General features: G+C 29.3%; 1 protein-coding gene across 1 annotated transcript; it reads right to left on the bottom strand.

Annotated features, from left to right (window-relative positions):
• Positions 1 to 6,637: 6,637 nt before the first annotated feature.
• Positions 6,638 to 9,046, bottom strand: LOC122585417 (NAC domain-containing protein 87-like). Its single transcript, XM_043757551.1, has 3 exons — positions 8,676 to 9,046; positions 7,787 to 8,079; positions 6,638 to 7,606 (listed from the first exon to the last, which is right to left on the bottom strand). Exons 1-3 carry the CDS (start codon positions 8,872 to 8,874, stop codon positions 6,857 to 6,859), a joined length of 1,242 nt encoding a protein of 413 aa, XP_043613486.1. The 5' UTR covers positions 8,875 to 9,046; the 3' UTR covers positions 6,638 to 6,856.
• Between the last annotated feature and the right edge of the window lie 4,373 nt (positions 9,047 to 13,419).

Consider the following 13,419-nt stretch of genomic DNA (forward strand, 5'->3'; position numbering starts at 1 on the left):
ATTTTGTTATTTAATTTTAGGGTTCTTAATCTTAGAATTTAAGAGTCTTTATTATTGTTTTTTTTAGTAAAACTCTAGTTATATTTGATTGAGAATTGGTTAGTTTGATTTAAAGAGTTTGTGATAATGGAAAATCCCCATAGTAAGAATTTCATAATTTGGTGGTGTTTGGCTAGAAATCATGAAATAAAGTTTTATCATGAAAATTTGGACTTGTGGGAAAAGTGTTGAATAGCCAAACACCATAGTGTTAGAATTGAGGAATGCAAGTAGTTATATGTAAGACAATTGAGTCATGGAACTCATAGATGTTATGTGTTTAATCGTGTATAGGTATTGAAGATTAGCTTGTTGAGCTTGTAGCCTATTAGTGTCAAGTAGCCAAATTGAGGTGAGTGTATATACATATAATCATATTCTTGTTATTGAGGTCATAGGTGGGTAAATTCCTATGACCCATAGTTGATTGTTGTAAGAACTAGTAGGTGGGTAAATTCCTACTAGTCATGTTGTATGTAAAAGCTAGTAGGTGGGTAAATTCCTACTAGCCAAAATATCCATGGCCATGTTGAAAATGTATGTGTGATGTTTGTTATGAATGATATGGCTAGCTTGCTAGGCTTATTATGGTGCTTGATGCACAAAGTTAAATGGCATGATTATGATTATGTGTATATGCATTCACTAAGCTATTGCTTATAATTTAGTTGTTTAACTTTTTATAGGAGTTGGTAGTAGCCAAGGTAAAGATTTGATCAAGTGATATATTTGAAGTGGATGTTGTCATCAAAGGTATTTGGCCATCTTTGAAGGTTGGCAACTTGGATAATGGTGTAGACTCCCTTGGTACATTTTGGCTCTTGATACATGTTCTTTTTGGTAAAACAAGTATGTTATTATGTATTGGAAGTCATAAGTTTTGTTGAATGAAATATGCAACTAAAAAGGGTTAAATCGCCCATTTTGCCACTTTTGTTAACTTCGGGCGAATGACCCGTTTGGTCGTTTTAATGTATATTTCAATGGTTAAAGTTTTGGATGTATCCATTATGTTGTAATATATGATTTTACTCATTTTGGTGTTTTGGTTTAAAGAATTTGAAGCATAGAATGTGAAACATGAATTTTTGGTCAAAATGGAAAAGTGCAGGTCGGACTATAAAATTACGGCCCTGACCATAATTTTACGGCCCTTTGATTTAGATGGGACCGTAAATTTACGGCCCTGGGCCATAAATTTATGGCTCTTGAAATTTTGAGTTGTTTTCAATCAGAGAAGAAAAAAATCCAGGAGCGAATTACAGCTAGTTATAATTGAAGCCATAACTTTACAGTTGGGTTTTTACGATCAGTTGTAATTAAGCCGTAAATTTACGGCTCTCAACCATAAATTTACGACCACTTTTTACGGCCAGTATAAAAAAAATCGTATTTTTCTTAAATTGAGTCGAGTCGTTTCAATAGGGTTGTTAGGTACCTAAGCTTAGGTGTAAAACACTCATATATTGTTTTTTTAATCCATAAATATCATGGGGGCCAAACATTTAATCATTAACAAAAAAAAATATTAAAAAATTTGTATGTGAGGGGTTCCACACTTAAGCTTAGGTGGCGGACAACCTTATATTCCCTTTTCTCTCTCTCTATATATATATATCATGCTAATATTTTATAATTTCTTGTTTAATGAATAAATGCATGAGCCCCCATGATTTTTATGGATTAAAAAAACAATATGTGAGTGTTCCACACCTAAGCTTAGATACCCGACAACCTTATATTCTCATCCCTATATATATATATATAACTCTTATAAAACAATAGTTAACCAAGCATTTTAAAGCCCTCTTACAATCTAAAACTAATTTGAAAAATTGCCACATAAGATTTTATCCTATGTGTCAACTCCATATTTTTCTTTAAATAAACTATATATTTAGAAAACAAATGAACCTATATATGTTAAAATAAATAAATATATATATTGTAAGAATCTAAGATATTCTCATTAGATAAAATGATATCTTCTCTTTAGTTTAAAAAATCACGTCTATACCTAATGATATTTCATTATCTTTTTTATTCAACATTTATATGAGGTTTCTTTCGTTTTTTTTATAGTGATTATATGAAAGTTTGCTCAGGTCGTTGATTAGTTGAAACTCTCATCGCATTAATCATTAGTGACAATATTTAAAGTTTATAAACTTTTTTATCACCACTAAATTATATTCATCTTATATGAGTTAAAAGCTTTGTATAATATTAAAACTTTCTGAAAGAGTTATGTTAATTCTTTCGTTCATACCACCATGGAAATTATGTACAATTTTTGTATTAATTTTTTTTTATCTTTTTTTGAATTTTATGATAATGGTTAATATAATCTCATTTTTCTTTTGTTTTTTAACAATACAACTTTTCATTGTGATAAGAAAAATATTATGATGGCAGACGAAAAGTTAGTTCAAAACAAGTGTATATAACAATTAGTTTAATGATTGGATAATGAATATGTTATTGCTAATTTAATTAAGTGAAACTAAATAGATTGTTCGTCCATATGTTTTTTTACGATTATTATTGATCCATTCCATTAACTCATTTGTTCACATATTAAGCGTTTCATTAAATTTTTTTTAAGCAAGTTTAACTCAAATCTCACTTTATTGAGCACCTTTTTAAAGTAGCCGCACATCGTGCGGGTAAAAAAATCCTAGTATATATATATATATATATATATATGAATTTATTCATTTTGTTTGAATCTTTTTACTAATCCTATTGTCTTTTAACCATAGTCCGTAGGACTACCACTAATAGAGTATGTCTAAATACTTACAAAAACATTTACTTAAACTACATGTATCGTTATTCATATCAATAGAAATATTTTCAATATGTTTATGCGTATATGGAGAAGCTAATAAACATGGTTTTTATAACCATGTTCAAAAAAAAAAAAATTCCCCACGTTTTAAAGGACTTTGATGGCTATTTATTTTATCTCTTATCCACTTAGTGATAGTTTTTAATAAAATAACGTGTCTTATTAAGTTAGTTCGATATGGTTGTGTCTTGTCGGCTAAAGACACTAACAAAAATATAACAACTCTAACTCTAATGCTTGCCAAAGCTAATCAAGTTCGCCTTGAGCGTATAGATGAAGGGGTAGAGGATATAACCTTAAGGTTGGACCTAGCTTCTAACAAAAGAAAAAGTTGTGGTGTTAGTTCCATTCTTGTGTTAGTCTCCTTGTATGATCTTGAAGGCTCAATTAGATCGATTTGCCAATCGCACGTTAGGCTTAAAACGGTTTGATGCGAGTTGCTCAAACTAAGTTATCCAATGACAATATATTAACCTTTTTAATAAAAATCTAATTAAGCTCATTTAACACGGAAAAAACCATTTAAAGTTTCAAATTAATGACTGATCACATTTTAACCACACACTACAAAATATAATTTAATAAAGTAATACAGTATAATCATGTTGTGCATGTTTGATATATAATATACGATTAAAAAGTTATAATGTACAAATTACCACTCATACAAAATGTTATCATTCATAATCTAGGTCGAAGTTATGACAACCTTACATAATATTTTTGTTTGTTTGTTGTGTTGAAGCTTAACAGTATGATAACTAATAGGATTGAAATTGAATGTAGATTATTGTATAAGGGAGGCAATTGTATCAAGCAAATGTGGTTTCTAATGACATCTACTTTGGGTATAACTTGTACCAAAAGCAACAATTATTGGACCCTTTGTGGATTTTCTTGTAAAGCACAATTCCTAAATTTATGGATAATTCTTAGCATTTTGTACATATATACATCACTCATGATATTGATTGCCACCTTACAAACTTCAACACTATTTACCTTGAAAACTACAAGACCAAGACTCGGGAGAGAACAATCCAATCCATACATAATATACGTACTTTTGGCATTTTCCATAAACCCCACGAGAGTATCGTGTATGAACTTACCTTATATAAAAGAAAACGAACGCAAATGTACTTGTAATAATGTAAATGCATGTAATTGATATATCAAGTGCATCTCAAGTTCTTTAAATTAAGGTCTAAAACAATATATATATATATTTTTTTTATAATAACTAGTATATCAACATGTTATGGCAAAATTGTTTAGATGACAAGAATATAAAAGATCATGTATAAGTTGTTAGAAATTTAAAAATAATATAATAGAAATATTCTTTTTTAAATAAATATAGCTTTATATAAGACAAAAGTAAATATTATTTATGTTTTAAGATATCAAACTATAAAAAAATAAAATCAAATGGTGAAAAATTATGACATCATTAAAAAAAAGAAAATGGTTAAGAAAAAATTAGAAGTATTAAATAAGTTATTTTTTTAAAGATGATGATGTCATCACAACTCTTTTTTACAAATTGTTTAGATAGATATGATGGATCTTACTCGCATGTTATTACTAGACTATCTTTTATTACATTAAAACATAGTTGCTCTAACAATTTATCAGCCAATCATAGTTTCCGATTTTTTAAAGTTGACTTTTATTTTTTAATTTTGACTTTAACTTACACTTTTTTGTTTTTCATCACAAATTTACACAATAATTTTAATATAATAAACAAATAATAATAGCTAATATAAATCCAATAAATAATAGCTAACATTTATCCAATAAAATAATGACTAGTTATATATCCAATAGAATAATAACTAATATATATCCAATAAAATGTTCAATCATATAGATATAAAATTAATTAACTAAAAACAAATAAAATTTAATGTAGATATATTATTGAAACAACTGTTTATTTATTATATATTTTTTTTTTTCATAACTTTCTTTACATTTGAATTGAATAGTTAATTTTTATGTATACATTCAACTTTGAAATTATAAACTTTTATGACTTTAATGTTTGAAGTTATAATATGAACAACATTGTAAATCTCGTGTCCAGTGTTGGACACGGGTTTAAAATCTAATAATTAATATTAAAATACATCTTTGGCGCAAATATATATATATATAAATTTGATATTTTGTTGCTAGGAGCTCGAAATTGAATTAATATATATTAATTAATTTCAAGCTCATACTTTAGGCTTGAACTCATTTTTGAACTCAATAAATATGAGCTTAACTTAAGTTTCGAATAAAGTTTGATTATTAACAGCTTAATTTACGTTCAACCAGTTTGACTAAATAACTTGTTACTAGTTTAGAAACAAAATAACTTAAATCGTCATATCCATAAGTAAATAAGTCGAAATGATACATATATATCCGCAATCCGCGTATATATTGTAAGATCTATAAATATATAATTAGGGTTGCTTAAAGGAATAATATTCCATTTGGAGATACTTAAGGAAGAGGGAAAGAGTAGTAGTTTAGTATTAGTATATGCCGGCGGAAGAAGAGTATAACGTAATAAGACGCCGATGATGAAAGAATCATCGTCATATTCCCTGAATTTATTCCGCCGTAAACGTGTCCGTTAAAAATGCAAACCCGTAAAAATTGGGAAGCTGAAAATGAAATTTTTGTTAAATTAAATTTATTTATGACAGATGTGATCCCCTTGAGTTTCGCCACATGCTGAGTTTAAGTTTTCTGACACAGTTTCTAAACCTTACTCCACAATGCAACCAATAGGAATATACCTTTTTTTTTCATTTACAAAAATAAATAGTAAAGAATATACTTTCTTCGTCTTATTCTCTTTTTCCATCGATATGTATACGTACTATCACGTCATCATTGTACACATACTACTTCATTAAGTACAAGTAACTTTCTGATTCATAACTTTTGGTTATAAATATTTCACTAACATATATATGTTGGTTTTCACAACATATATACGTTGGTTTTCAGTAAACTCTATGATTCATAACTTTTGGCAATAAAACTATGTTATAATATAATGGAGATGGACAAAAGACAACTAAATAATATGATTTGATTTTGATCGGTAACATTGTGATAATTTAACGTTGACAAAGGAAAGTGATTTAAGATTCCGATTGGGTAAGGTTTATGTGAAAAATGTTCACATATATGAACATAATAATGTTATGTATAACCTAATATGTGAACGATTTTGTTTAAAACATCGAGTTATAACTTAAGGGTTATTATGGTTCTTATCATTTAAATGAATATTTTCTTATTAAGATATTTGTATGTTAGTTTAACATTCCATAAGAAATTCATTTTTCATACCGTTTACATTTTACTTGTGCGTTTGAACTTATTAAGTTATCATATTTCATAAGAAAGCCCGTGATATGTAACCATATCAAGAATAGTAACACACTTTAATTTTATCTCAAAGAGTAAAAATGGGTAAATAACGAATTTGAAAGCCATACTAGTTTGAATGATACATATGGTAGTGTGATCATTTGAGACGTAACTAATTATTAAGTTGGTTGTTGTGAAAATTTTGTGACTTGATTATTTGATTAGTTGCTAATCATGCATTTACTGAGATTAAAGACTGATGAGCATCATGAGATCAGTATGCAACAAGCTTAGAGTAGTGTTAACATCAGATTTAATTAGAATAAGTTATATATTATATGTACATAATAATATACTTAAAATGAATTTACATGAACTTTGGTCACATCATAAATTGTAATTTCCTATTCTAAAAATTAAACCAAACCAACGAAATGAAAAGTCACTCACTATCTAGCTAACTAAGTGAAACTAAATAAATTAGAAGGTCCTAATTATTATTAAGATCGAAACAATGATTTGGATCAATAACAATGAAGGTTAAAATGAGTAACTAAATCAAACCAATAATATTATCTTTGCTGATTAATATTCCAACAAAGAATCCAACTCCGAAAGCACAGTCGGAGTTGGTTCATCCGGATGATCATATGGCCTCGTACGCAAATCATGCATCGATGCCGAAGATATTTCTGTAGTCATGTCGTTACTAATCCCCGTATCTTGTGATGTTACACTAATCTTGCTAGATTGGTTGGTGTTAGTCGAAACATATGGTTCCACCTTGCATTGGCCTACACCTTTTTCTGCCTCCCCCTCGAGCCCACCACTAGCCCTATCCATGTAACGGGTTGGCCCGGATGATAAATATGGGAAGTTTGTACTACTAAAGTTGTTAGCAAAGCTATTTTGTTGGTGATCACCAACAAATGTGCTCATTTGGAAGGAGTTGGTGTCAAAGTTGTAATTGTAAGGTGAAACATGAATGTTTTTGTAGTCTTGATGTCTTTGAAGTATTTGAGATTGGTCATGAGAGAAATATGATAATGGGTAGTTTTCATGATCTACCAATCCCTTGAACTTTTGAACACTACTAGAATTTTCATTGTGGTTGATGGTGATGTTGTTTCTATTCGACTGATGAGTAAAACTTGACTCGCCGGCTCTATCTGAATCCAAATGTGGAGCTGGCGGATCCATCAAAGGAGGCAGCCATGGTGGACTATCCAACAACCCATCCACAAAAGAATTTATCCTTGACAACCCATGATCCGAATTCGGATTCCTTTTCATTTCAACATTCTTATGAACAATTCGACACACAACCCATTCATCCTGCAAAATTGATAAACCAACATATATTAATATAAATATCTCTAGCTAGCTAGCTAGACTCTAATTCTTGATTATCTTATCTTTTGTATAGAGATAGATGTTTGAAATGAACAGATTTTTGACTAAAAATAGATAAAATTGCCAATATAAAAATGCATAAAGAAGTTGTAACTAATTCACCTTAGAGGCTCTAGACATGTTGTAGTATGAGAAATCCCCTTCAAGTCTAAATTCATGCATGACCCAATTTGTTTTCTCTCCTTTCGGAGCTCTTCCTTTGTAAAACACAAGTGTCTTCTTCATCCCCACCAACTTTCCAGCACCGGATTTTCCTTTCTTCGTTATCTCCTTATCTTTTCCGGTAGCCTTCCAGTAACCAGAATCCGTGGCTCGGTTTGTTCTCATCCCCGTTGGATACTTCCTGTCTCTTTGGCAAAAGAAGAACCATTCTTTCTCCCCCATCTTTGCTTGCTCTGAAACATATTTAATTTCACATCTATTAATTCACATGGTAAAGTATAGAACCTAGCTAGCTTTCTAACCTATACATATAACCGAATATTGATTATTTAGTTATTCACTATGAAATCCACAATCATCAGCAAATTAAAAAAGAAAAGTACAAAAAAATAAAATAAAAAATCCAGCTAGCTAAGTTCCAAGACTTTTGACAATAATCGAATAAAAACAATGAAACCATCATTAAACTTGTTTGTCTATATATAGTGCATGGATTCCTAAATTGAACACTAATTATGATGTTCCTTCGTATAAGCAATTATAGTAGACTTTAAAACAAAAATGATTGCACAATTTCTATATTATATTCTTTTTAATTTGTTAGTTGTGGATTTCAGATTTTCTATATGTAAGAATTCTATACAAATACACAAATATTTACAATTCATCTACCATGAGTACTCTATATATGTTCTAGTATTTACTACTCATCTACAAATCGATCTATTTACTACAAATATAAACAAATTCTTCATATGTTATCCATATATTTTCCAGATACGAGTAATTATTAAGATTAAAAAAAGAAGAAAAAAGAAAAAAAACTGACTTGGTAAATCCCAGGGTTCGCACTTGTTTAGATCAACTTCTCCAATAGCACTAGCAGTGAATTTCCTGTTAACGACTTTAGGCGTAAGATAATGAGTTATGATTTCTTCATCTGTCGGATGGAATCTAAATCCGGGTGGCAAACCTATCAACGCGTCATCTCCTTCGTTCACTACCATCGATCCAGATGCTCCTTCCATATATATTTATATAGCTACAACTACAAACTACGACTAATCAACGTAAACTATGCGTGTGCTTCCAGGATCAGGCCAGTTAGTTGAAATTCAAACACAATTAAATCTTAGTAGCTAGCTAGATGATGAGTATATAATATGGAAAAAAAAAACAAAAAAAAAAACTCAATGAGATACACAGGGAATAAAAGGGAGCAGGATATAAAAAGAGAAAAAATGATGCAAGTAATGGAATTTAAATAGAATAGATGCGTAGACAGCAAGTAACTTCTAAAGGAATACTCCTCCTCTTTCAATTGTCAAACTTTTGGACTTTTATTAGAAAACTACATTTTCCAAGTATATTCTTTTAACGTATATACACACGTATTCGTATATATATATATATATATGTTTGAGGTCGATATTTGAAACCATATATATATATGCTAGCTAGCTACATGTTTTAATATACAACAATCATTTCAAAATATTATATGACGTACGTTGCTAGGTACTGTAGGTATATTATCGATCTGCGTGTACGTCTAACACATTAAGCTAGCTTTTGGGTAAAAGGCTTTAAACCCGATAAATACTGTAACATACGTACAGTAAGTTAATTTAATTAACGTGCGGTCAAGAGTGGTATTCGAATTTAATTAACGATATGATTTAGATGAGAGATCGAGCTGTGACTTTTCGATCATGTGATCAAAACTTTTGATTCAAAAGTACAGTACTGTATCCACACCAGTCACAGTATTGTATATATATTGACTTGGACTATCATGTATATACGTATGCGACGTACAATTTATTTATCTATATATACTTGGTGGGTATTTCATTTCAGCCTAATTAACATAATTACTTGGTAACATATATAATAGTCACACATATGCATACATATATAAGTTTGTCGGAATATGCTATATTTGTATTTCAGCTTAAAGCCAGATACAGTTGTAGTTACAAAAGTATCCAAATACAAAAAGGTGGATTTAGAAAGTAGTATATCTAATCTAATTTAAGAATAAATAATGTGGTAAAGTCTATAAAATATTCAATGTTATCCACTAGCATGTTTTATAAAGGGAGGAAAAAGCTATTGCAAGTTTCTTATTAGTTGTTAGATGAAGGTGGTGGGTCTAGGTGGGGTGGGCCCAGTATATCATCCTTTTCACATTTGGGATGATGTACTGTGTATATGTATCATTCACTTGTTTGAATACACAATTAATATCCCTTAACTTTCCATGGCTGGAAAAACTACATATATACCAATGTGTTAAAATTTCATATATAGTAGATATATCTTTGCAAAGTTAGTTTCATCTCCTCAATCAGTCAAGTTGATCAATCGTTAATTTTTGGACTAAAACATGAATATATTGGTAAAGTTTTTTTCACGGTTTAAAACCATTCATCCAATGTTTTGGTTATCAAAAACGAAAATACTTGCTCTAAATTGTTCTTAAAGCGAAGTGTGAGTGTTTTTTACTAGATCACCAAGTCAAGCCGTCAAGTTACAAGTGTAAGTTACATCAAAAAGTCCTGTCCCAAGCAACTATGGTTTAACAATGACACACTTGTAAATAAGACAATTTTAAATGTAATATTCACTCTAGCTAAGATGTTAAATTTACGTTTCAATGTGGATTTCAAAAATGATACTTGAAACGAGTATATGTTATGAGCTGCACATAATTAGATAATGTTTACTTTATCTATAAATGTCTATATTTCTATTTAATTTTCTGTATTATTATCTGTCGCCTAAGCCTTTTCTCAAACACACAAGCAACTATAAATACTATATGGCCATATGTGAGAACAAAATCTTAATACGGATTGGTAAGATTTTTGACCTTGGGAGGATCCACTTAGGTTCGAGTCCTACTTCTCAAATTTGTGAGAGTGGATTAATAGTGGTTTTTTTAGAATCCTGTTTTTCAGGCATACATGTAATTAATTTAGGAGTTGAAGTAGAATAAAATGTCGTTAAAAAAAAATACGGATCCGAAGTAAGGGGGGAGAAATATGAATTTCCCAAAAGTAGAGGGAGGGAAACAAGTATATAGGTTCAGTCATGAGTGGACGTCATAGAATTGCAAAGAAAGTCAAAAGCGATAAAAAAGAAAGAAAAAAAGTCGATCGAGAATCCCACAAGGCTTTAAAGTAATGGGGTTTATGGCTTTCGGGGCACAACTACTGCTTGGGAACGCGTCAACACACCGTTATATACACACACTCTCTCAATTTCAATACACACGCACTCTACCGCTTTCCGATCATCAAAAAGTGCGACTTTTGAACTTCCAATTATTGTCTAACTTTTCAATACTTAAAATATTATTATGATATATATGTATTTCATCCAAACTAATATACAAAATATAACTTTTCTTTATTGTATTCGTAAATGTTTGATGCGTTTAAATATAGATTCAAAGAAATGGGTATGATAACAAGGATGTAACTAGAAAAAATAAATTGTATAAAGTTTGTGTCAATATTTGAATAGAGTTGACATATCTTTTAAATATATTTTATAGGCTTGTATTTAGATGTGGCGAGAAACCAAACATCCACGAAGTTTTTGATAAATATATTTAGATAAATTACACTACCAATTCATATATTAGAAGTGATCTAGGATAATTTTTGTTAATTAAAGGTAATATGGTTCAATGGTTGAATCAAGCCAAATGGTTAACACTATTGTCTCTAAAAATAAAGGTCAAAAATTCTATTCTTACTCTATGCAAAAATTATAAGTCATTTTCTATCATTTAAATAAAAGCTGAAGCAGTTTCTCTACCTTGATGAAGGTAAGACTATACATATTATCTCAAGTCTTAACCTTTCTCATACATCATCAAAATATCTGGACCTAAAAATTATAAAAAAAACAACGTAAGTGTTTAATTACATTTCGAGTTTATCTTTTACGCAAAACCAACATATGGATCTTTTCAAAGATATATATAAAATACAATTAAGTACTCCGATGCTTTAGCATTAAAACAATCGAACTATTCTAAGAACAATATTCTTCTTGAGCACTAGATCCAATAAAGTGTTGATTTTTTTAAATATGTTTGCCAATAAAATTAGAGTTTTGGTAAATGAAACTCTAACGAGTGTATTAAATAGTTATACATTTACCATAAAATTCAGATAACGAGCTTTTAATATGAAAATATACAATCTTTTTGTGCACGTTAAGTGAAACCTTAAAGACTTCATTTAGTATTTTCCATAAAATTAATCGGAACAGTTAAACAAAGGTAACATATTACAGTATAATGATTGCATTATTATAGTTATAGATTTTGATTTTGTATATTTGTGCGTCCATGAGGTTATTAATCCAAGGTAATAAAATATAGTCTATTAATTAAATAGTCATGTTTTGAAATAACTTTCAACTGATCGAACATGTTCTGAGTCGTTGCGCGCTTTGGTGCATCTGGCCCGTCTTCTTGGCACCTTAATTCAGATAGCAGGGAGTGTGATAACATAAATGCATGCATTACGCTTCCTTTCACTCCGTACTCATCCTACTAACGATTTACGAGTAATTATTTTATTTTAGAAGCTATTTATAATTAACAAACTCTTATGCGTATTTTTACCCAGCTTGAATGTCGCGAGAAACAAAGAAACAAAGTCAATTGTTTCATTTTTCAAGTGGTTAGGTTGCAACAAGTTTTCCCCTAAATAATTAGCTATATTTTTTTCTTTACATTAGGTTAAGAAGTTGTTACTTGTTAGTGATTAATTAATCACAATTTACATCACACCACATCATTAGTGGCATACACATAAATTCCGAATATCATATAGTTCAGTAAATATCTCATATTAAATCAAAATTCGGAACGTTTAGTTTATCAAATTAACTTAATTAACTTAAAAAAAGTCTTGAGATTTGTAGTTTCAAAAATGAGCAAAAGGATAATGTCAGCATTTCGTCATCCGTACATGTGTCTTTTGACAAGTCAACGCGTTTTCTAATTCTGAATTTTTCTACCTATTTTTGTGGGTGTAATAATATTTTTTTTATATATAATAAAGAAGAATTGTCTTCTAAAACTATTTTTAGAAAAAATATTATGTAGCAAGTCTATATTTTTCTTCAAAAATGTTTGATTTTATTTATAATGTCATATGTCATATTCAATATTGTAATATTTTAAAAATAAATAGCTAGCTTATTAAATGTTTATATTAAATTCTTACTTTTTGATTGTAAATTTCTTTTTTATGTTTTGTTAATGTAATAAATACTCATACATATATATTATGTTAGCCAACTTAATATCTCCAAACCAAGTTATGATATATCAATTACAAAAACTACATATATTCTTTTAACATTTTTTATTTTAAAATTTTAGTTAGTGCCCGGGTTAAACCCGGGATTATTAGCTAGTAAAAAAAAAGAATATAGTAGTAAAATTGTAACAATTAAATAAGGGTCCGTTTCTTTTTTTAGTCATTAAATGCTGAGTGTATTAAGTGACTGAATGCAGAAAGAATGTCTATATGTATTAAGTAAAA

This window comes from Erigeron canadensis, chromosome 1 (assembly GCF_010389155.1).
Source record: "Erigeron canadensis isolate Cc75 chromosome 1, C_canadensis_v1, whole genome shotgun sequence".
Lineage (NCBI taxonomy): Eukaryota > Viridiplantae > Streptophyta > Magnoliopsida > Asterales > Asteraceae > Erigeron > Erigeron canadensis.